At 35.8% G+C, this 26083-nt stretch overlaps 2 protein-coding genes, 1 non-coding gene and 1 pseudogene across 3 annotated transcripts; 1 reads left to right on the forward strand and 3 right to left on the reverse strand.

The window, feature by feature from the left end:
• Positions 1-5039: 5039 nt before the first annotated feature.
• On the forward strand, positions 5040-6971 carry LOC126585300 (uncharacterized). Its single transcript, XM_050249692.1, has 2 exons — positions 5040-5188; positions 6277-6971. The coding sequence occupies exon 2, from the start codon at positions 6316-6318 to the stop codon at positions 6772-6774; it is 459 nt and encodes a 152-aa protein (XP_050105649.1). The 5' UTR covers positions 5040-5188; positions 6277-6315; the 3' UTR covers positions 6775-6971.
• A 4631-nt stretch (positions 6972-11602) lies between these two features.
• On the reverse strand, positions 11603-11721 carry LOC126588075 (5S ribosomal RNA; annotated as a pseudogene).
• A 96-nt stretch (positions 11722-11817) lies between these two features.
• On the reverse strand, positions 11818-11936 carry LOC126588074 (5S ribosomal RNA). Its single transcript, XR_007611310.1, has one exon. It is a non-coding gene; the product is annotated as a 5S ribosomal RNA (ribosomal RNA).
• A 1185-nt stretch (positions 11937-13121) lies between these two features.
• LOC126585301 (uncharacterized) lies at positions 13122-14725 on the reverse strand. Its single transcript, XM_050249694.1, has 2 exons — positions 14443-14725; positions 13122-13686 (listed from the first exon to the last, which is right to left on the reverse strand). The coding sequence occupies exons 1-2, from the start codon at positions 14563-14565 to the stop codon at positions 13414-13416; spliced, it is 396 nt and encodes a 131-aa protein (XP_050105651.1). The 5' UTR covers positions 14566-14725; the 3' UTR covers positions 13122-13413.
• Between the last annotated feature and the right edge of the window lie 11358 nt (positions 14726-26083).

Genomic DNA, 26083 nt, shown 5'->3' on the forward strand with positions numbered 1-26083 from the left:
TATGAACGGTTTCAATCATAAGCATGAAGTTCTATAAATAAGCCACGAAGTATTTTGAGAAGAAACTTCTCGATCTTAAAGAGCCATTCTCTTTTCTAACATATCAGAATTAACTTGGCTCCTCAATAGATGAGAAGAAGTTCCTCCTCAAGATGATTTATTATCGAATCACAAAACTTCATGCTTATGAGGGAAATTAATATATAAAGATATCCCTTAAGAAAATCATTCTAATGTCAACTTAAGAATTCGTTGCAATGTCAAACATCCGTCTCCTTGTCCATCAATTTGTATGTTAAATGCTGACGTGGCAAGCAAGTATCCCACTCTCTCGCCCAACTGAATTGAGAAATTAATTAATTTTATTAAATCAAGGATTTTTTTTTGCTTGAACAAAATTAAAAGTAATGAAAAAAATCTCTTTCCCTTCACGGTGAGCTTCTGGGTCAACCCTTGACGCAGGTATGTCAGTGTTAGACCAAGTCCAACTTCAGTTGCTGTTACAACGGTTTCAAGTAGTTGTTAACTATTTTAAATTATTGGTTATACGGTTTTGCTGTAAATGTTGAATTAGCTTCTGCTGTATCTTTTTGAATTTCAAACTTTCCTTGTAAATAAAGATTTCAACATCCTAGATGTAAGTGTTATAAATATATGCAACCCATCGTCGAAATGGGTATGCAATTGAAGTGAAAACCTCCAGTGTTTAAGTTTTGGTTTCTAGAGCCTTTAAAGTCTAACGAGAGAAATCCTTGTTTTTTTTTCCAATTTGAGTACTTCTACATGATAGACTTCAACAGAAAACTGAAGAGTAACAACTAGTGAATAAGTTCAGTAGTTCCTCATATAAAATGATTGACTCTAGAGATATAGTAATATGGAGAAGACAAAATTGTTTCAAGCACCCGTTGTTTTCAAAGAGAGGAGGACGAGTTATTCACAAAATTGTTTTAAGCAGTGGTAATTCTAAGGATTCCCCCAGGGAAAAATAAAGATGTCTCTTACGTTACTCGGTCTTGCCCACCATCGTGTTCATGTGGCTGAAAACAACACTACCGCCACTACCAACAACACCACTCCCTCCCCTCCCATGCTTCCTGTGAACCTCTTCAATGACGACTGTTGTCAATATTAAACTGGACAAGACTAGCAATTCTTCATGGTTGGCCCAAATCCTGCCCATCCTCAATAGCAGAAACCTTACAGGGTATGTTGATAGCGCGCTGCCCCCCCCCCCCCCTAAAAAAAAAGAACTTGCCTGGAACTTTTGTCTTGAACCCTGCCTATACTGCGTGGGTACAACAGGATCAAATGATCCTCAACTGGATAAATGCTTCTCTAACCACGCCTGTCTTGTTTGTGGTTGCAAGCAAATGCACCGCTCGGGCTACTTACGAAGCTCTTGAGCAAACTCATGCCTTTACATCCCAAAGTTGGATTTTGTTTTTGAGAAATAATTCTTATAGACAAGGAAAGGTGACCTCTCTGTGGTGGATTACCTGGATTGCATGAATACTATTGCTGACAATCTTGCGTTAGCTGGACAACCTGTGAATGATGATGAATTAGTTCTGATCATCCTGAACAAGCTTGGACCTGCATTCGAGATGACAATGAGTGCGACTCAAGCACGTGATACTCCAATCACGTATCCTACCCTCAAAGCTCTCCTATTGGCTACGAAAAAAAATGATGGCATAACAAGCTGCTCCTCTTGTGGAGGCGGCTCATGTGAATGCTTTCGTGGATGCAAGAGGCCGTGGAGGACGATCTCGTGGTACTGGACGTGGTGGTTCTCCGTTCACTCGTGGTGGTGATGCCAACCAGCGTGGTTTCATTCCACGCAACAACAACAACAATTTCAATAATCCACGCAATGCTGCGTGCCAAGGTGAGAAGTTTAATCCCTGCAGGAGAAAGGATTACCTGCCAAATATGTGGGAAACTAGGGCATCTTGCCCTTAATTGTTATCAAATGATGAATGCAACCTATGAAGGTAGAATTCCAGCAAACACCTACCTGTAATGACGTCTTCACCAATCACGCTCAATAGGTAGAATAATGGACAATGGCTCTTGGACAATGGTGCTAATGCACATGTTACTCCAGATATACAAAACTTGGTGAATATTAAAAAAATACATCGATAATGAGAATGCTGGTGGTGTAGGTAATGATATTGGTCTTTCAATGGTTCGAATAAAATCCATATTAAATCTTCCTCATATGAATTAAACAATATCCTAAGATGTCCCATTGCTTCCACAAATATATATTACATCTGCCCATAGGTTTATCCTAGACAATAAATGTAACTTATTGATTTTTCCTCAAAACTCGGAAGACGTTTTTTTGCGGGAGATGTGAGAATGGTTTGTACCCATTTTCAGGTGACGTTGGACAATTCAAATTACTCTATTTCTACGTGTGTAGGCATTCGAGTTTCAGCCCAAAATGGGTATTGTTGGAAGTTTTGAGACTCTTGTCCCACATTGGGGAAAACAAGATTCCCAATGGCCTTTATATAGATCTAATGCTTTAGTCTAGTAATTACAACATGGGCCATTTGGAAACGGATTGAAGGCTTGGGCCTTATGGTTGTGTGGATTAGGCTTGTATAATATAGCCTAAATACAATTAATATTAATTAATTTGATTCATTAATTTTAATTTTCAGATTAAGTTTTTAATTAATTTATTAATTAAAAATGTTTTGATTAAAAGACACAGCTTTTAGAAAAAGTTGTGTACCTTCAAATACACTGAACATGTATTTGAAAGGGTGTGAAACAGCCTATATATCTGCAATCACAGTTTCCAAATGGATCATCTTTTCTTGATCTTTGCTTATGTACGAATTTTCTAGAGAGTAAACACACAAAAAGAAAATTCACTAGAGTTCTAGAATCCAATGCGGATTGTAGAATTAGATAGTTGAATCTTGGTCGAGCAGACGTTATGGAACCACAAGCACAAGAGTGGGACGAAAATACTGTTCGAAGGACATAACTTTTACGCTAGCCTCTACCTTCTATAATCAAGTTAGTAACATTAATTTCTGTATTTATTGTGTAATTTTCGTTTTGTATAGCAAGTATATTTTGGTTAATAAAATATTAGAATTTCTGTTATTTTTGTTTATTTCTGAATTGTTCTCCAACAATACTCTTGGCCTAGTCATCCTGCATCAACAATAATCAAGTTTTTAATTTCCAATGAACGAGTACCAATTCATGGTGTTTCAGATGTAACCTTTTGTCATTCATGTCCACTAGGAAAAAGTACTAAGTTATCGTTTAGTTCTTCAGAGTCTCTTTCTCAATTTTCATTGCAATTTTACATTCGGATGTTTGGTGTTCTCCCGTTGTGTTAATTGAAGGTTTTTGTTAGTATTTGTTGTTTGTAGATGATTATTCTCGATATTATTGGATTTTTCCTAAGAAAAATAAATCTGAAGCTTTTGAAATATTTATTAAAGGATTTTTATCACAAATATTCTCTGAAATTGACCCACTCAATCAAGATAGTCTCTGAAATTGAAAATCGATCAATGTCATCCTTGAAAATAAGTGATGCAAATCAATATCGTCACTCTGTTTGAATTTCGTTAAAAATCTGTTAGTATGCTGACGTGGCACGTTAGGACCCCACCCTTACCAAATATTTAAAAATTAAAAAAAATTTGGCTAAAAAAGATATTGTGAGCCTCACCCTTACCAACCCATCAGTCCTCACCCTTCTTTCCCACCCCGTCCATCTCACCCTCTACCTTCCTGCTTCCCAATCTAAGAGTGGCGGAAGAGTACAAGGCTTGGAAAAACGCATCAACCCATTACAAAAATGATGATTTTTAAGATTGGGGATGCTTAAAAAGTTTGGGTCTTTAACAATTTGGCCATAGGCTCCGAGGGAAATGAAACAAACTGGTGAATCGGACAACCATGGATCTCATCATCGTCAATCAAATCCAAAGACACAAGACTTTGAATGATATCTGATTCCATTCTTCAATGGAAAGAAACCCCCCATAAAAATTTGGAAACCCAAAGTTTAAAATCCAGAAAAAAATTAGATTTGGGTAACCTAGTGCAGCACTGCTCCTACGTCTCATTGGCCACCAAAGTGGAGGAGACCCATGTGCTCCTTCTACTTGATTTGCAAGTATGTGTAAATTTCCAGTGACCTCAAACCCAAAAACCGTCGTTCTCTGAACCCTAAACCTAGAAACTGCCGTTGCCAAACTTCACGTCTGGGTCCCCGGAGAAGAAGGTGGGTGGAGCTAAATTTTTTTTTAAAATTGATTTTTAATATTTAACTATTTTTATTTCCCACATCATCAATATATGTAGGTCCCACAATGCCATGTTTCTGCACTGTCATCATCTAATGGCTTGCCATGTTAGCACATTAACAGATTTTTAATGGAATTCAAACGGAATGACAACATTGATTAGTTTTCTATTTTATGGACCATTTTAATTGACTAGGTCAATTTGTGATAAAAACCCTTTATTAAATTTAAAGCCACATACATGGTTCAACCCATGTTGTCATTAATTTTAATTTTTGTTCAGAAAAAAAATATCTTAGTTTATTAATATTTAATTAACAAAAAAATTCACAACCAATGTTGCATCCCATATCGTCCAAGGAAGTGGATCATGTAAGCCTTATATGTGTATTCCCATATCTACCTAGTACAAGGCATTTTGGGAGCTCACTGGTTTTGGGGTCCATCGGAACTCCAAAGTTAAGCGAGTTCACGTGAGAGCAATCTCATGATGGGTGTGAGTTCCCAGAAACAAAACCGTGAAGACGTGGTCGGGGCCCAAAACAGATAATATCATGCTACGGCGAAGTCGAGCCCGAAATATAATGGAACCCGGGCCAGAATGTGACAGCCAAGGGGACAAAGGTCTAATTAATAGATCATAAACTGTTGTATACAATGTTCAAAAGACGATGTATGAGGTTGTTTGTTACCCTTAAAATTGATACAATTGAAAAGACATGGACTAAAGTGAAACTTAAAGTAAATTAGCGGGACAAAAACTAAACTGAATTCCACCACTTCCCATTTTTAAACCCCACCCCACAACCTTCCCCTTTTTCGTACTCAACAAGGTGAAGAACCCTCGATTCCGTCGACTCTGAATTCAGCCTTTCAAGTAGAACATCTTCTTCCACGTTAGTTTCTCTTACATATCCATCTCTCAGTTTTGTAATTCTTCGATTTTTTCTTTCTTTCTTGGTATTGATTTTTTATGATGACCCAACAATGTTGGATTCCTACTGGATCAAATCAAATCCCCAAATCCAACCCCACTTCGATAACTTCGTGAATTTTTATTGGTTTTAGATTGGTTTGTTTCCTCTGAAATACCCAGATCTCAAATTGTGATTTTGTGTGATTTTTGATGGGTTTGGAAGCTGAATTTTTTAACAAGAGTATGAATGGTGGTATGCTACTATTGTTTTCTTAGGGAATACAGTTCTAATGAAAATTCATGTGGTGGTGGGTGTTAGGTATAAATGTACAAACTGTAGAAGAGATGGCAGTTCAATGTTTAGCTAAAATGTGTTGGGTGTTAGCTTCTGGTAATTTGCTATTTTGGTTCTCAAAAGCAGTGTGATTTGTCAAGTTCTGTGAATCTGCTAAACAAAACTATGTTTTGCGTTGTCCAACATATTCTTTAACCACTAGAGAAGTCCAAGAACAAAATGAATGCTGTCTCTCTGCATTTTTGTTATGGAATTTGTGAAGTTCGATTACTCTGTAAAATTAGGATTTTGGGCCAATATTACAGTTTTCTTAATTGACTGTGCTTAAGTTGATGCGTCATCCTTGATATATAATATGTTCAGAAATTAATCTTTAGCCTTAGGAAGTCTATGTTATGATTTGAATGGTGATAGCGTCTGTCCACAAGACTATGAAAGTGTGTCATGTCTTCTCTGTAAATTTGTTCGGATCTTATGTCTTGAAACTTTGTTTGGATGTTGCATCTTAATCAAAATAAATGAAGCCTCAGAGAAGCAATTTCCAAAACTTAGGAGAACTTCCCATAAATGTTGAATAATATAGGAAAAAAATTCTGCTTAGACTTATAGTTTGTAATGTGTACGATGTATTTGTGCCACTATGGTTATGCTTTTTTGTTTCTGGTCTGAAGATGTTTTTTGTTCTTCTTGGTTCATTTTCCTTTGTGTTGGTATTTCAGCATATTATTTTGAAAGATGTTTTTCTGTTTTTAAACTATTGCATGGATTATTAGGGTACTGTGGTCGTCTTCAAACAGCGGTATTGAAAGAAAATGGAGGACAAGGGCAAAGGAAGCGAAAGATGGAACGGAGCCCTAGGCAATCTGACAGAAATGGCTTTCAATTTGGAGTCACTTCAGAAGCTGCTCCTTAAAAAGGCCGTCTTTGTTGAAGAGGAGACCTTCGCTAAAGCTTCACTTTGTTCCGAGCAAGCTCGAACCATCAAGGTTCTTGAACAAAGGGTAGAAACTTTGGAAAGAGAACTTGATGCTGCCATTACAGCAGCTGCTCGTGCTCGTGCAGAAAAACGACAGGCCGAGGCAGCAGAAAAGGCAGCTGAATTGCATGCGCAGGAAGTTACAAAAGAGCTCGAGAACACCTCAAAGGTCTTTGAGCTGCACATGGAAGAGTTGCGTGCCAAGCAAGAAGAAATCGCCAAGCGCGACAAGGAAATCAAACTTTTGGAAACTATAATTCAGACGCTTGGGGGAAAAGAATCATCCTCGCATTGAAAAAGAGGCGAGAAAACCTGTTGTGAATTTTTTGTATCAAGTTGGGTCTTTCCCTTTTCGTGTAAATTTCCATAGGAACAATTCAATATATGCACTCTTAAACATGATATAAAGTGCTTTATGTGTCTATGAAAGCAAAACATGATAGTGTAATGAATGGATTCATAATACGTTGAAGCTTCAGGCCAATTGGGAAAGACAGTGTGTCCACTTCTTGACAAGTTCAATTGTCCTTGCCCATTGTAGTTAAAGCATTACATAGTCACAATTTTGTTGCTTACAAAAAGTAGTCCAAAGGCTCATTTAGCCGGAAAAGCCCAATCCAAATATTTTCGAGCTGAGTGCAATATTTGATTGGCATGATCCTAAAAGAAGAAAAGCACGATTCACCAATGTGTTCGATCTACCATCTTATATCCAATAATTTACGCGTTGGACACTTGACCAATTGTTTTAATAATTGCATTCAAGAATTTCTCCAAGAGATCCAATTTTAGTTCCTTTACCAATATTGACTCTAGGTTCTAAGGTCGTTTCTCGTGCGGAAAAAATCTGCTATACAACGATGTATGATACGCAATTACTCTTAACCCCCTTTTCGCCCTTGGATGTGTGGTGTATGCCATACAATCACTCTTCTTTTGTGAATGTTGAACAATAATTTCCATATACCCAACGACCTTCTTGTGATACCAATGTGATTCTCATAACTCTGTCAGCAAAAGAAGGTGCCAAAGTTCTGCGGTTTTTCAGAAATACTTACACTCAATGCCAACACGTTTAATTGTTCAACGGCTTAAACTGAATGATTAATTACGTTCAATCAAATCTAATGATCAAATATGTGTCAGCTACGAGTGTATTGGTGTTCAATAAGGATAAGGATAGTTTGTGCTCCCACTTCCGGTGCCCTCCCGTGTTCTCCTGTTTGTGTGGTCACGGTTAAACCATGTCAACATTTTATATTACTATTTATTTTTGTCTTATTATCTTTATAAAAAAAATAATATGTTAACATGTCTTAACCGTAATCATATAAAACAAGAAGGCACGAAAGAGCATCGGAATTGTAAAGGCAAACAATCCTTGTCCGTTCAATAGACATTGCAAGTCTCAATGCGTACAATCACACACCTACTTTATCCGGCAATAAAATCTTTTTGATTTCTTGTGTTGAGCTGCCTCTTTCAATTTCAGAAAACGTAATAACCATGTTAATACCACTGGTCCCACAAACATGCATATCCCTTCGTCTTTAACACTTTGCAGGCTGCTTTAACATATGTCTACAGCAATATGACTTGTCTCATACCTTGAGCCGTCTCCGCTGCACTTCCACTGTTTCTCAAGTCACATTGTTTTTATTTTTATAATTGATTCACGTTTCTCTGGGCTTAATTAAGTTGGCTACAACGTTGTGGTTCATTTCAGATTCCAAGTTTGCTTAGAGTATCTCCAGCAGCCGCTAATTGCCTTTGCAATTGGGTGGGACTGCCTTGTTGTCCAAAGAAAGTGGCTCCACCTAGAGATGGACAACGGTTATGGTGGATGGATAACCGCGTTATTTACCTATTATCGTTTAAGCTCATACTTGCATAACTGTTTATTCGTTGAGTAATTTCATAAACGGGTATATTCATATCTATAACTGTTCATAAACGATTAACTGTACCTATAACCGCGTATTCATTTAACCGTAATTGTTTACCCGATTCTTTACCCGTTTGCTCATTTTAACAAGTTAAAAATTAAAAAGGAAATTTGTCATAATTTTCTTTTTCTGACAATTAAATATCCTTGTTGTTACATTTATCATGCATTTTCAACATATTTTTCCTGTAACATCCCACATCGCTCAGGGGAGTGGATCCTATAGGCCTTATATGTATATTCCCATCTCTACCTAGCACGAGGCATTTTGGGAGCTCACTGACTTCGGGTTCCATCGGAACTCCAAAGTTAAGTGAGTTCGCGCGAGAGCAATCCCATGATGGATGACCTACTGGGAAGTTCTCATTTGAGTTTCCAGAAACAAAACCATGAGGGCGGTAATTGTAGTTACCCATACCCGCGAGATGCAACATCAAGTCACATTCAGTAGAAGACAAAAGGTGGCTTGCCCACGTGGTGCGTGATAGGCAAACGACTATTTCTTGATCGTTAGATTTTTAACTGTCCTTTCATCTGGACCATTGGTTTTCCAACTGTTAAAAAAAAAACAAAATATCATCTCTAGTCAGTTTCCATGTGGCACAATCCTAGCCTTTTAACAGTAATAATTTTGAAAATCAATGCTAAGATTATTCTAATGGTAAAAAAAATCCAAAATTCAATAATTTTTTTTTCTATAAATACCCAACCATATTCTTCATTTTGCACACCACAATTCAATATTTATTTTTACTACAATCTCCTATATTTGTTCTCTACCTCCCAACTCATTTTGTTACCAAGAAAAATGAATGAGAAGTCAAATTGGTCAATTGGGGAAGACGTTGCTTTGCTTCAAGCATAGGTGCTTGTTACTCATGACCTGATCACTAGAAATGAGATGAAAGTACAACACATGTGGCATAAGATTCATGCATAATTTGTACAACAGATTCAAGGCACATTCTAGAGTGAGCAATCTATGTCGAGTAGGTACATATATATGCATAAAGATTTGAAAGATTGGCTAGAAGCACTTGCAAAAGTGAAAGGAATTTATCAAAGGGGCACTAAGCTGGCAGATGTGGTAATATTATTTTATTGTTAATAAATTTAAAATGTAATTAATATGTTAGTTTTTTCTAATTTTGTTATATATATCTTTATGTTGTTTCACAAATATTTTTATAGCAACTACAAGCTAAAATGTGGTTTAATCTTGATCATTCACAAGGCACGAATGTTGGAATATTGTGAAGCAAACTCCGAAGTACAAAATTTTCCCTATTTGTCCACAAGTTTAATTGAACAAGACTCTAGTGCACGAATCAACTACTCCTAAAAAAGGACACCATTGGTAATGTAGTGAATAAGGAGTTTATTCAATGGGGCTGTTGGTATTTTGGTGTTCATCCATTCCGTTAATTATTAATTTGAGATTCATGTATCTTAGGTTGTGATTTAATGTTTTGTAGTAATTTTGATGCATTGTAAGTTGTGTTTTAAATTAAGTGGCTAGGTGGAACAATTGTCATTTAATATGTTTCAGTGGCTTAGGGAGTTGTATTTGCATTGATGAAGATGTTTTGGCACACTAGTATATTAGGGAGGGAGTTTGATATGCTAAAGGAGACAATTTGGAATTATAATTTTATGGTAACAAAGAATTGAGCATTGCTCTTCTATCATTTTTCTGTCAAGCCTCGTGTGTTTTCTGACATCTCCTCTATCTCTTTGTCGTTCTGTATTAATTGGAGACCTTATTTGAGACACCATTGGCGACTCCGATTGAATCGGTCGCACAAAATAAATAAACAACAAGGTTTGTTGGTAAGAAGGCTGCTAAGAAAAAAGTTGGAAGAGGGAATTCTTTGAATAATGATTATTCAAAATTAGTTGATGAATTGGCTGGCCAACATGCACTGCATATGGAACAGGACAAGTTAACGTATGAGCAAGACAAGGTTAGAGATGAAGTAAAGGTGAGAGAAAGGGAGTTGAATATATAGGCAAGAAAGACAAGAGGAGAATGATCGGATATCACATCCGACACCTTGATGATTAGTCTCCTAACTTCAAAACGTTTTTTGAGAAGTGAAAAAATCGCATCATGAGAAGAAGGTTTTTTGCGGACTCCAAGGGAAGATGGACCAAGACACATTGATTTTATCCCCTAGTTTAAATTAATTATGTTTGTTGTAGTGCTACGATTTTCTGTTTATTTGAAATTATTTATTGGAATTAGACTTTATTTGAGAAATAATGACATGTAGGGGATAATGCTAAGAAAACAAAAATAAAAATAACAGTATATATTGGTGAATAGTAGTCGCTATTGTTCTTACGCTTCCTCATAGACGAGTGGACTTGTACGAAGGCAATTACTGTTAGAGTGAATAGTAAGGGCAATGCTCTCAATGACCCTTGCCTTCCACTAAGAGCATCTCCACTGCTGGTGGAAGTCAATGGCAATTGGAGGGCAATGATCCTCAGTATTCACTCTAAACAGTATTTGTCTTTGTGCAAGTTCATCCGTTTGGAAGGAGGAAGGGTAAGACAAATGCAATTACTATTCACAAATATATATTTTTAATGTTTTCTTCGTCTTATCCCCACATATCATTATGTCTGTAAATTTTTGAGTAATTTTAAATATTTAATTTGCAAATGTTTTGAACTTTGTAAGAAATTTAAAGTTTATAAGTGTTTTGAATTTATGAAATAATTTTTAAATTTTTATGTTTTTTGAGAATTAGATTTAATCCTAACCATTGAAATGGAGATTTTTTTTGAAATCTAAGGCCCACAAAGAGCAACGTGGCAGGCTGCAACATTCAAAAGTCTGATGGGCTTCACGTGGTTTTAGGGGGTTTTTTTAGGGGGTGGGGGAGAGGGGGGTCCCATGCCTTGTCTGTTGGGCTTTCACTTGGACCCAACCTCTTGCAATTATTGAAGGAGTTTTGTTTTGTTTTTTTTTTTTGTCAATATATTGAAAGGCGTATTTGACTTCAACCCAATTGTCTCCTTTTTTGTTTTGTTTTTTTTTTTTTTACCGGTGGAGCAACAATCTTGGGGCGGCTTGCAACTTAACCCAATTGCAAGTCCATTGGAGACGCTCTAATCAGTGGAGATACTCTTAATTAGAATTCTTTTTGTTTTTTGGTGAAGAAAGAGGCGGGGGATGCAACACGAGAACTTACGAAGAGGTCACACATCCTAGTAGTACTGTCACCCAAACTCGCTTAACTTCGCAGTTCTGATGAGATTCATTGCATGTGAGTTGGTATGATCGCATCATCCTAGTACTACTATTTTGCCCAAACTCGCTTAACTTTGGAGTTCTGATGGGATTTAGTGCATGTGAGTTGGTATGATCGCATCCAAAAGAGGTGGGGGATGCAACACGAGGACTTTCTAGGAGGTCATCCATCCTAATACTACTCTCGCCCAAACTCACTTAACTTCGGAGTTCTTATGGAATTCAGTGTATGTGAGTTGATATAATCGCATCTTCTTAATTAGATTTTTCACTATACACTATCACATTCTATTGACAAACATAATCCGAAAATCGTAAATATAAACAACACATGTAAATAAGAACCAGTTCGATTAATGAATTCAAATTCAAGTTATTGTGTTGTTGAACTGTCTGATCGAATATATATAAGTTAATCAAAATTTTGACAACTCATTACCTTGTAATCAAGATTAACCTTATATTGGAAAGACACTGAACTTGAACAACTTTCAGCTTCCAAAACATGAAACTATTCCAAAAGTAGGTTAAAAAACATTCAATTGATTTGACCATTACACCTTACAGAAAAGTGATTTCCGCACATTAACCATACACATTACTGTTTACCTTTTCGCTTTAAATTGAATAAATCGGTGAGACGAAGAGTGTTCACAAAGTAAAAAAGACGAATACAAAATATCATTTAATATCATAAAGTCTTGCTCATTTGAAAAGAAAGTAAAACCAGTACCCAAAAACTGGATAAATAGGGCAGGCTAGCATATATTCTGAAGAAAAAGAAAAGGTAATATACATATTAGTCTAAATAGTAGCAAAGGTCCCTAATCCATTCCGCAAGTTTAGTTTACGTCCTTTAACTCTGCTAATACTTTATCTTGTCCTCGAATTATGTCATTTGTCGCACTAACAGTTTTTTTCGTTAACTGCGTCAATTTTTTCGTTAAATTAAAGGATAAAATAGGAATTACATTCAAAAAATAAGAAAACAAATTTTTTAAAGAGAAAAACTTGCCTCTTCAAGGATTGAGGAGGAACTGTTCTTTAAAATACCTTGTAACTTATTCACAGAAATTCGTGTTTATAATCGAAACTTCTTAAAAATTTGACTAAATGATCTTAGTTTTAGTTGATTTTTTTGCAAAGCTGATATTTACATAGTAATTTATAATATAAATATTCTGATCATAAACACATAATTCTATGAATAGGCCACGGAGTATTTTGAGGAGGAATTCCTCTTCAACCTTAAGGAGCCAAACTCTTTTTATTTTATTTTTATAAATTAGATTTATTCATGTATGAAAAGACCACTATACCCTAAATTGGACGACGAAAAAGAAAGTACATTTGACGGAATGACCACTGTACAACGCAAAATTAAGTTAAAAAAAAAGAGGAGAAACTAATGTAAAAATTTAAAGACGAAAATTAAACATGAAGTAAAATAAAGACTTTGCTACCTCGCAAACTGTCAGAGAGATTCCATTCAGCGAATCAGTAAAGCCAAAACAGTAAGAAAATCTCTGAGAATCATCAATGCACATAAAACAGCACCAGTTACTGGTCCTCTGACTGATGCAATGAAAAGTTGGAAAGTTGAAACCATCCTAAAAAAGCTCTTATCGTAAAAGCCCCAACCCCACACATTCCCCCCAAAACACACCAAACATAGTATTGACAGCTCAGTAAAAGTAAAACTTTGAGTTGGTGTTTGGAAGCCAAGAAAATTATCCCAGCTGTGCAATGTCCTCATTGGTGGCGGTGGTTGTTTCGCTCTGCTTCTGTGAAACAGGATACTTAATGGCATTGAGTTCCACCTTGCGCAGGGCAGCTTTGCCTAGATCAACACCACAAATGTCAGAAAGCCTGACCAGATACAGCAGCACATCAGAAAGCTCTTCTCCCAGGTGCTCCTTTTCCTCCTCCTTCCAATCTGGCAGCCCTTTTGGAACCTCCCCTTTCCATTGAAATATCTCAGATAGCTCTCCCACTTCTCCCACCTGTAATTTCATAAAAAAAGCCAAACCTTTGCATCAATTTGTGAACCAAAATTTAACACCCTTCTGGTTGTTTTGAGTAAAAAGCAAAAGCCAAATGCCAAACAGCACTTTGGGTAAAAAGGGTAACACAGAAAAGTGCGGTAATTGTAGATTTGATATGACAAAAACAATAAAAAAGAACATCTCTTTCCAAATTGTAAATTGTAAAGCAAGTCAAATTTGACTCTGGTTAAGCAATATACACTTTCACCACTTCACAAGTTCGAATCTCCTTTTTCCTTTTGCCTTTCTCATAGGTTAAAACAAACAAAGTTACAAACTTCAAGAAAAACTCAATTTGGGTTTTGATAAGAAGGTGAAAAGGAATTGGAAACAAACAAAATAAGAACCAACTTGCGGCAAGAAGCGCATGCAGAATAGAAAAAAGAAGTCAGAAACCACAAAACCTCAATTTGTTTAAAATTAAATATATGCAAAATCCAAACTACAGTGAGTCAGCTGTGTGTACATATTATTTGGTCAAATCTTACACAATCCCATGATGAAAGTGAATGCAAAAATATGAAATAATGATAAAATCGCAAAGCAATCACATTTTTATTAATTGGGTTTCTCCCCATTTCATGGATCACACAATTATTAAATAGAACACATATCAAACAGTTAATGGGCATAAAAAAATGGCATGAGAGAATTATCAACCAAAAAAAAAAAAAAGCAGAAAGAATATTTATGGGGTTGGAAAGATGAACAAACCATAGCTAGGAGAAGGTTTCTGGGGCTGTGGAACTGATCCCAGTCTCTCTCTTTTGCAAACTCGGCCATTTTCTTCTTGAGAAGATCAAGGGTGACATTTTCTCCTTCCGCAAAACCAGTCATCTTCTCTTTCTCTCTCTAGAAACAAAGGGAAATATTGAGAGTGATTGCTAAGAATTGGAGGAAATTTAAAGAGGGAGGAAGCAGGAAAGATAAGACGGAGAGGCAGACAGCTAAGCTCTCTCTGCCCTGCAAGCAATTACTCCTGGTCAGGCGACTCAGGGTTTTTTAATATATATAGACTTATGATGACCAAATATTCTATCTTTTTTTTCCTTTTTGTTTAAAACAATAAAAAAAGAGACAAATAGATTTGGAAAATAAAGCGTTAGTTTGGAAGGGAATCGATGACAATTTATGAGTATCTTTTTATATTTTATGCATTTTTATACAAAAATGATTTTACACGTTTATTTTTTTAATTTTTAAACTCCTCTTAACGCCATCAGATTGAAAAATAAAATAGAATCAAGAGTTCAAATTAAACAGAGGTGTGTATGAGACAAAATAGACAATGCAAAAATTACTTTTCTTTTTTATTTATGATCATTAAATTAAATAAATTAAATGATATGAATAGATATGATTACACAGATCTGCAAGAGGCTCAAACATTTGTAGTTATTATATTTCTTTTTTTATTGGTTATCAACTTGGAAATAAATCATTTCACTTACTATTGGTTATTTACGTGTTATCTTATAACAAAAATATGTGATTGTTTAACTGTTACTGCACCTACACTAATCTATACTTAGAGAAATGAGATGATGTGAACCCTGAAAGCATTAGAAGCTTAAAAAAATGGAAAAGTAATGAAAAAAGTTTGAAAACTTTGAGTTTTAAAAATAAGGACAAAATAAAGGGTACAATGAATAGTATCACGATTGATTTTTTAGTGTAAAAATGTGATTTTTCGTTAAAATGAACAGTACAACAAACTTTTCGTTAAAACTCCCTAACAAAAAATGTCTTAACCATTAGGTCAATTCGGTACTTGCAAATAAGTGATTATAATTAAAATAAATAATAAGAGCAGGTATAATAGATGAAATATCTCACTTTTTGAATACAATTTCATAATAAATAATAAGAGCAGCCATTAAATTATAATTTGGGGATTGGCTACTTAAATATATTTAATATAAAAGAAAACTAACGAAAAGTTAAAAAAAAACTTTAGTTTTAATGAAAAATGACAAATAAATGTTTAGTGAATAATACCATGAAAAGGTAAAAATATTGTTTTTCGTTAAAAGTGAACAGTATCAGAAATATTTCGTTAAAGTCCCTCAATATAGCTATAAGATATAATTATGTCAACATATGTATTTAATATAATTTATAGATGACCCCCGAAATAGAGAAAAACTTATGTAGGGCTTGACATGCCACTGGACAATGCTGAGTGACAGTTCCATACCACTCATAACTTGCCATGTGTTAAATATTGTTGCATTAGTATAATTTCTTATTTTTATTTTATATCATAATTCAAAATTTAATTAATAAATATATATATATATATATTTTTTTTTTTAGTTGCTATATATATATAGAAATGTAAATTGTTAAAAGGCCTGAACTTCAAGGACGCCACAATCACAAGGTAAGAGAGGAATGCATATCCGGGTGAACTGCAGCTGCGGAGAGGATTGCCGGGAATGGGCGACGGTGGAATTGCAAGGGGCGGTGGAAGTTCAGCCACAATTTCAAGACGACCTCCTTTTGCAGCACCTGCCCTGGAAAACTGAAGCAGTTTCAACTCTTCCAGGAATGATGGAATCGAAACAAATGTATTCAAATTTTGAATAATCGAATGTGTTTATGTATGTGACTCATTGCAAACAAACATTAGCTTTCTCATGATTCGCACAAAAAATAATCACAAGCTTGTCTCTCTCTCACGGCCTTGCATGGCTGCTGGGAAATTGTGCAAATTTTGTGTAATTACTGGTTCAAAGGTTTATTAATACATCAAAGATGGATTAGGTTTCTGACTAACCTCAGTATTTCAATTCAATAAAAAAAAAAAAAAACTCTCATTATTTCAACGTATTATCAAATAATTATTAAGGAAGGGAATATAAATTCTGGGGAAGAACCCAATTCTCAAAGCCAACTTCGCTCACTAGTAGTTTGTAGTTTCCAATTTTCAAATATTAATAGACTATTGATGTAAAATTGAATGAGTTATAAGTAATCATTAGAGAGAGTTGAGAGATGGGAGATGAGAGATGAGAGACTTAAGAAAGGGAGAGCCTGAAGAGTAAGGAAGAATCGACGGCATTGCAGACACCGGTGCGGGCGAGAGAAAAGAGGCGGGTTCGCAGATGGAGGTAGATTTAACTGGGATTATGAATTTTGTTTTTACCGTTTTAGGTTTTTTTTTAAGAAATAATGATTTAAGTTTTTTATTGTATTTTCATATAAAACTAAAAATAAGAAATCATATTTAAGTTTAACACATGGCAAGTTATGAGTGGCGTGTAGTGCCACTCAATATCATCCAGTGGCATGTCAAGCCCCACACAAATTTTTCTCCCCGAAATATTGTAGTTAAATTCTATAATTTGAGCGGAAAATAACGCCATTTAATAGTACCTCACATAAACTGAAATGTTTCTCGAAATCGAAAAAAATGTTGTATGATGGACACCGGCTACTGTCCCTTTTTTTTTTGTACTGAGAATTGACACATGTTAGTTCGCATGATTTCTCAGCTGGATACGTGGTAAGCCACTTGTGTAGGGACCATGTGTTCTGCTCGTTGGATCTTTCATTAGCTAGTTTGTAAGTTTATAATTTTGGTCCTAGGAACTTGGCTCTCGTCCTTCTCAGTGTCCAACTGTTATGACATGAGACCTCTGAGCTTGCCATGAAAGTTTTGAGTGCCAATCTATAAGTCCACCATAGTACCAGACACTTGTATATTCAAGGCCCGATTTTGAATTTTCTTTTGAAGGTGGAAATTTTGTACTCTAGGTTAGCTAAAAGATGGTTGTTGGTAGAGATATATATATATATATTGATAGAAGCAGTCTCTGCTTCCACACATTCTAATCCTTGAGAACTAAACCATCTTCATATAGTTGAGGATACTATCGAGTGCTGGAAATAGAAGACTACTTCTGAACCTCCATCAATGGCGACACATTTAGGTAGGTTTTCTTGCAGAATAACACTAATATCAAAGCACGCTTTGTTGGTCTGTCTGTATGATGTTGTAACCCTAATACCAGGTTGATATAATCTATATAAACTCTTACAACAGGATGACCTTATCCATGAAGATTCAACATTATATAACTTCGACTTCTTAAAGAAAAAGATTGGTAAATGATCTAGAGTTTAACTTTTGATCTCAAATTTTGATAACACCAATCATTTTTAAATACTCAATCATTATGTTGCTTGAGATGACAATGTGAAAAGTTAGTAATAAGTTGATGATTCAGCATCTGAAGAACTCTTAATTGAGTCTTTTCATGAGCAAACTTTGTTAATTTTGTCGGCCTTTCATATTTGATATATACTCGTTGCAAGGATTACAAAATGCCTGTGAAGGAATACAACACGAATTTCTCTTGTACAAACACGTTAGGCAAGAGACATGCCCAAAGGTTTGAATGCATTTTGCCAAGAAATGCATGTGTACATGAAGATTGAGCAAGCAATGATAGGTGCAATTGTGGTCAAGCTGAAAAATAACAAGTCTTCTTAACCAATGAATCATATGTGCCTGTGAAACTACGTAATATGCTGATGTAACGTTGCAACTTATAAATATTACATACACATTGTTCTGTAGTTGGATCGCTATGTCATGTTTGAGCTATTATTTGGTTGCAAGAGAAGTCAAAATCTAAAATTTACCATTAGCTCTACTCCGTAGAAAAATATTGTGTGTGAGAACTTTCATGACATGCCAGTATGATATTACGAACAAACAAAGGCCTTTACCTAACTGCATCAATTATACAATGTTCTGCATATGACTGCAATGCGCCGTACCCAGAAAACAGTAAAAAAAGGAAAAATAAAATTGAAAGACTTAATCACACACCACTAAAACACTAATCATTGTGGTCTCGTGGTCCGCATGTGGATAGTTTATATGATGAGAGGCAGCAAAGTGCATATCTAATTTAGTGGCAACTGAATCTACAAATACGTACGCAGATCTTAATTAAAATATGTTTAGCCTCATCCTAAGAATATGTTTCAACCCTAGCTAGAATATATTATATATGAGGATGATATTCATATATGCACCTCACATATATATAATTTTATCTATAAGAATGGATGATATTCATATATGCACCTCACGTATATATAATTTTATCTATAAGAATATATATACACATACACCCTAGAATATATTATATGTTTGACATTCATATACGCAGGATAATGTTTTGCTTTAGAATATTATGCAGCAATTTTATAGTTTATTACGTGTGGGGTGAGAGAGACCTGGGGGATAGGCAACGCATTAATAGCTTATATCTTACGTTATGTATTAGTTCACGAAAAATGGGAGATAAAAAGAATAAAAATGTGTAACTAGTAACACGGTATAGCCGTTTTTTTTTTTAATGTGTAACTGAGAGTCACTTGTTTGACATAGATGAATAACATTTTGTCTTGAGTTTATTATCTAGTTATATAACTTCATTTGTGGCTTAAAACAGTCTTCCACTCTTTTGAATACAAAATAGAGCCGCATTTCAAATGGGATTATATTATAATCTGATATGCTGCTTCCAATTACGATTATGCACTAAAAAACGTGGATAGTTAGTCACCTAAAGTGTCATTTCCCCCAAACTGTCAAGATCCAATTGGTTTGCATGTAATCTGATCTCTTTCTATCTGTTTCTGGGGATCATAATAAAATTAAATTAATTAATCCACGCGTATTAGGCATGCTAAGCACCACTTAGAGGCAATAATCATCTTTTCTTGGTAACAAAATGGAGTATGGTAATCTTTTCAGGTTGCTATACATTCATCACCTTAGAAATGAAATCACTATGATGTAGGCACGGACACATGATATAAAAATGGAGTGGGCTGAACTTTTATCCCAATTTTTCCAAACTGGAAATTTTTTGACAGTCTTATAAGTTTTTATGACATTTTCCAATTTACATTATGTGTTAAAGTACATCCTCGTCTCATAAAATAATCATATGAAAACATAAATAACCACAAAAATTAAAACACAGCAATGACAAGAAGAGAATAGAAGTAGGAGGTGAAATGGTGAAGTACAGTGGTTATGGGACAACCTGATTGGGTGAGTGGAGTCTTGTCTTCACCGTTTAGTAGGTGAAAGAATTTTTAAATATACCATGCACACGCTTCTTATCATGCTTAGTAGAAAAAGCTTGAAGTGTTTGAAATGCTTTTTGAAAGAAGTACTTGCCGTGTAAAAGTGCTTTTAGTGAAAGTGTTGTGAGTGTAGAAGAGCTTTTATTGGAAGTGCTTTTGAACAAAACTACTTTTAAAGAAGCATTACAAACGAGCAAAAGTGGTTTTTTTTTTCTTTTTTTCTTATTCAAGAGAATTAAGAAAGGATGAGTCGGATTTATCAATACCTTAAATGTAAAGAAAACTCTTAACCAACTAAGTCATAAATCCTTTATAATTCAGGTGGTGGTTATTTACGCACAAGTTGTCATGTCGTGATCCTAGTAGAAAGTTAATAGAAGATCAACCAAACAAATAAAGAAAGAAAGTGAATAGAAGAGGCCGGGGACCCAATACTTGTCTGACACTCATCCCAATTTATGGTCATAGTTTCCTGGTTTCATGGGCGGGAAGCTTCTCAGAAACCAGTGAGAGTCAAAGTGATCATAAAACTTCCAAAAGCAATAGACCAATCATGCATTCATGTTAGATTTGAATACACACACACAGATAAAGAATTAATTTAGGATAAAAAAGAATATCATGGAGAGAGAAGGATTATTTACATGCTCATGAATGAAGATCAGAAGATAAGTACCTCAAAAACCCTAGCTAATTATATAAACCCCTTTGACAAATTACTGCTCTCTCTCTCTCTCTCTCTCTCTCCACACAAAATCTTGCTTTTTTTTTCAGTCATAGTCATAGTCTTTAGGGCAAAATATAGAACTTTTATATCACCATCCTTGTATAAGAAGAAACAAAAGAATGAGTCATGGACCGAAAGCAAACATCTTTTACCCGAATTGTGTTGGCATCCGCATCAAAGTTCTCAAAGATCGGGATTGGAATTGGTGTGGCCAATTTTTCTGCTTTGTAACAAAGTAGTAGTTACAAAAAGAATAGTATAAAATTCAAATTTAGAAGACTTTGACTCCCACAGAGTTTTAGGTGGACACTTGTGAAACCAGAGCATCTCCAATATAAATTCCCATTTAGGAACTCCCACCATCATTTTTGAGTACTCATTTAAAAGGAATCTTTGTGTTTTTAAAGGAATATTGCCTCCAATAGGAGAATTATTATAGTAGAATCCCTAAACTTGAAATTTTTATGATTTTATGTGATAATTTGATTAGGTGCACAATTTTTGTTTATGTGAACCTTTTTTTAATTAATTAAAAGCATTAAAAACTTCAATCAAGATTGTAGGTCCCGTTTTCTACTAAAGGTTGTGTCCCTATAGAGTCTCTATACGTGAGTACATACACTATATATCCAATGAGTCCCTATACTTTAGGGACTCACTTTCCGATCTATTGGAGATTCATTTTGTCCCTATTGTTGTAGTCCTATTAGAATAGGAATGTGATTGTGTAAATCCTAGTATATCTTGGAATATCTCTTATATTCCTATTAGGAGTTGATTACCTATTAAATGTTGTAATCCTAAAGGGAAAGGTTTTTACCTATCCTACTACTATAAATAAAGGCACAATAGGGTGGAATCGAACACACCCACAATTACATATCTCTCTCATCTCTCTCTATATGCCGCACCCTCTATCTCCATATGGCCTCCATAATTGTTTAGTAAATTATGCCTACAACACGTTATCAGCACGCTCTTGACGCTGCGCTAACAAGAGAGTTTTTGATAAACCTAATGATTCTACATGTTCTCCACGTCAGCAATCATTGTCAACTCAGCAAACACAGTCCGCATTATATGGTTCCCGCTCAACTACTCCACAATAGAGTTTGGATAACACACGTCTTCAACAGATTGAGAAGAATCACAGTCCTCCTTCAACATGACTATATCATCACCGTGTATCTTGGCTTTCTATTATGTATTTTTGTAATTTGAATTCCATTGTAATCTTGATAACAGATTCATTGTAATCTTGTAAAGCCTATATAATGAAGTACAAAACTCACTCATAATTAATTGAGTTAAGCTTATGCAATTAATCTCTAAAACCCTAGTTTAAACTCTTTCATGGTATCACAGAGCTAAAGTCTCACGACACAATCATTTTTTTTTCTTCTCTCTCTCCCATAGTTTCCCTATCACAATCAGTCACTTCCATTCCCCTCCCAAATGCATCCAACTTTTTTACAATCAAACTGGATCGTACCAACTACCCCTTCTGGCAAGCTTAAATGCTCCATCTTCTCCGCAGCAGAAACCTTGTTTCCTTTGTTGATGGAACCTGTCCGTGTCCTCCTGTTTTCCTCAAAGATGCGGATGGTAACCTCATTGACACAGTCAACCCTGACTTTGAAACATGGATACAACAAGATGCCATAGTCATGTTGTGGATCAACTTTTCAGTTGACCCTACTGTTCTCGCTGCTTTAATTGGGAAAACTAGCTCCCATTTTACATGGACAACCCTCCGTGGCTGCTATGCTTCTCAGTCAACCGGTCTTCTCCTTTAGCTTCGTAGTGAGTTAATGAACATTCACAGAGGTGATTATTCCATTTTTGAATTTTTGGATAAAATTAATTGTCTTGCAGACACACACTATCTCTTTGGTGCTCCTGTTTCAGACTCCGACATCGTTGCAATCATCCTTAATAATGTTGGTCCTGCGTATGAGAGTACCGTTGCCTTCGCCCAAGCTCGTGACAAGGCGATTACGTACAGTGCTTTGGAAGCACTATTTCTTAGCGCTGAACGCCGACAGAAAATGCATTCTGCATTCCTTGCTGAAATCGACCTTTCTACCCTTGCAGCAACTCGCATTAGTGGACGTGTTTCTGCTTATTTTCGTGGTCGTGGATCCTCCTCTAGGTTTCGAGGTCGCGGCAGTGGTCGAGGTTCTTCATCCTGCCCATACAACTCCCTAGGCTCTCATTATGAGCCTCATCAAAGCTATTTCCAAGGCTCTCAATCTCGCCAACCTGATGGAATTCTCGACCATGCTCATTCTTAGAGTTCTTTTCCTATTGGTTTGATTCAATGCTAGATCTGTAATCGACATGGCCATTCCGCCATTGATTGTTTCAACCTTTTGAACACGTCTTATGAAGGGCGTGTTCCAAAGCCAAAACTACAAGCCTATGCTGCAGGTGTTCCATCCACATCTGCCAGTATTCCCGCTATCCAGAATGGGCTTTTCGACCCTGGTGCCAATGCTCACATAACAAATGATCCAGCCCAGGTGTCTAATCCTCATCCTTACCATGGTCCTGACCAAGTCAATAGTTTAGTAGGTGGAACAGGTTTGCACATCTCTCATATTGGAAACTCTTGCATTCGTACACCCAAAGCCATTTTTAAATTACCTAACACACTATTTTGTCCTAATGCATCCACAAATGTTATATCCATTCATAAGTTTACCACTGACAACAATTGTTCCCTAACCTTATATCCAAATTCACACGGGGAAGACGTTTTTCCAAGGCCCGAGTAGAGATGGTTTCTACCTTTTTTCCAGTGTTTCATCATGCAATAAAGGAGTCTCTGCATTCTTAGGTGCTAGGGTGTCTAATCATGTTTGGCACTCTAGATTAGGTCATTCATCATCTCATATTTTGAATTCTTTAATTTCCAAGAATACATTACCAGTCAATGGTGTTGTAACTAGTGTCTTTTGTCACTCATGTCCACTTGGCAAGAGTCATAAGTAACCCTTCAGCTTGTCTAGTTCCAGGTCCACTTTTCTTTTACAATTAATTCATTTGGATGTGTGGACTTCTCCTTCTGTTTCAATCAATGGATTTAAGTATTATGTAGTGTTTATTGATGACTTTTCTAGATACTCATGGTTATATCCTTTAAAACTAAAATCAGATGTTTTTCTACCTTTGTCAATTTAAAAAAAAATTAGTTGAAAACTTGTTTAGCACCACAATCAAATCCTTTCAAACCGATGGTGGCGGAGAATATATTAATAACAATTTCAAAACCTTTTTGACTCATCATGGTATATATCATCGTTTCACATGTCTTCATCATCCCGAACAAAATGGTGTTTCAGAACGTAAACATCGTCATATTGTTGAAACCGGTCTTACTCTTCTTGCTCACGCATCCCTACCCACTTCCTTTTGGGATGATGCTTTTCATACTGCCAATTATTTAATCAATCATTTACCCACTAAGGTCTTGGAATGATGAGTCCCCATTTCAAAAACTTTTTCTCAAAACTCCTCAGTATGATATTCTTAAAGTATTTGGCTATGCATGTTTCCCATATCTTAAGCCATATAACTCCAATAAATTATAGTTCCGTTCTACACGTTGTGTCTTTCTTGGCTACTCATTAAATCACCAAGGTTATAGGTGTCTAGACTTGTCTACATGTCACATCTTCTTGTCCCATCATGTTGTTTTTTATGAAACTATTTTTCCTTATACAAAAACCAACTCTACTCATTTTTTCTTCTTCTACCTCCTCACCTAACACCATAATTACTATTGACCCCCACATGCCCACTTTCTTTCCCATTCCCCAGACATCACCTACACCTACTTTTCCCATCCTTAATGCTACCCCATGTCTTACTCTTAACCCACATTCTGCCAACCCCATTTCTACCCCATCAATCCCTCCTGACACCCTACTTCCCACTCCCACTATCCCTTCTGCCAACCCCACTCCCTCCTCCTTATCACTTCCAGTCAATAATCCACATTTAGATCCACTAGTTTCTCTCCACCATGCGAATGCAAGTACATCCACTGTTACCTCTTCATCTTAGAGGCCCACTGTACCTACACATCCCATGGTTACTCGTGCCAATGAAAGGATTCACAAACCTAATCCCAAATATGCATTTATTGCCCATACAACTAACGATGTGGTTGAGCCTACTTGTTTTACACAGGCTAACAAATATGCAGAATGGAGACAGGCTATGGCAGACGAGTTTAATGCCCTTCAGTGAACCAGTACATGGTCCTTGGTTCCATTTCAATCATCCATGAACGTTCTTCCGAATAAATGGGTGTACAAAATTAAACAACATTTTGATGGCTCTATATAACGATTTAAAGCACGACTTGTGGCAAATGGTTTTCATCAACAAGCCGAAATTGACTACAGTGAAACTTTTAGCCCCGTTGTCACACATGCCACTATTAGACTATTTCTTTCCATTGCCCTGCACTACAACTGGCCCATTCGCCAACTTGGCGTCCAAAATGCCTTTTTACATGGTTCTTTGACGGATGAAGTGTATATGCGCCAGCCCTCTGGCTTTGTTGATCCTCAGTACCCCTCACATGTTTGTTGTTTGCATAAATCTTTATATGGTTTAAAGCACGCTCTTGACATATGGCCTCCATAATTGTTTAGTAAATTATGCCTACAACATGTTATCAGCACGTTCTTGACGCTACGTTAACAAGAGAGTTTTTGATAAACCTAATGATTCTACATGTTCTCCACGTCAGCAATCCTAGTTAACTCAACAAACACAGTCCGAATTATATGGTTCCCGCTCAACTACTCCACAACAGAGTTTGGATAACACACGTCTTCAACAGATTGAGAAGAATCACAGTCTTCCTTCAACATGACTCTATCATCACCGTGTATCTTGGCTTTTTGTTATGTATTTTTGTAATTTGAATTCCATTGTAATCTTGTAAAGCCTATATAATGAAGTACAAAACTTACTCATAATTATTTGAGTTGATCTTATGCAATCAGTCTCTAAAACCCTAGTTTAAATTTTTCAGTTTTATCTTCCATCAGGGAAGTATTACGTTTTAATCATTTTTTATGATTAATTTATTATTTTATTGAATTGATCAACATGCTATTGATTCAATTTAATTTTTCTTTGTTGAACGTGATACAATGCATTAAAGATGCAATTCCGGCTTTCTGCGAAGGATCTTCTACAAATTCAAAGGCTTTTGTTGTTTTCTGCCAATCAGGTACGCTTAAAATAAAGTAAGATATTTGAAATGACCATGAAGCATGAAAACATTCCCCATGATGCATGAACCCCCCTATGTTTATATTTTCCTTCCGTTATATATATTGTATATATTCATATATTTGTCAATATATATATATATATATTTGTTTCATGCATTACGCAATTAAATCACATGTGGAATTTGTGAGTCAAAATATATTCATAAATTAGAAGCATATTAGGGTTTCTACAACCCTAGAAATTTCGAAAAGAAAAAAG

This window comes from Malus sylvestris, chromosome 10 (assembly GCF_916048215.2).
Source record: "Malus sylvestris chromosome 10, drMalSylv7.2, whole genome shotgun sequence".
In the NCBI taxonomy this organism is placed as follows: Eukaryota; Viridiplantae; Streptophyta; class Magnoliopsida; order Rosales; family Rosaceae; genus Malus; species Malus sylvestris.

Excerpts from the sequence above, each read along its gene's own strand:
- LOC126585300 (XM_050249692.1), top strand. The coding sequence starts at position 6,316 with ATGGAGGACAAGGGCAAAGGAAGCGAAAGATGGAACGGAGCCCTAGGC.
- LOC126585301 (XM_050249694.1), bottom strand. The coding sequence starts at position 14,565 with ATGACTGGTTTTGCGGAAGGAGAAAATGTCACCCTTGATCTTCTCAAG. Across the intron at positions 13,687-14,442 it reads GAAACCTTCTCCTAGCTATG|GTGGGAGAAGTGGGAGAGCT; the intron begins GTTTGTTCATCT and ends ATGAAATTACAG.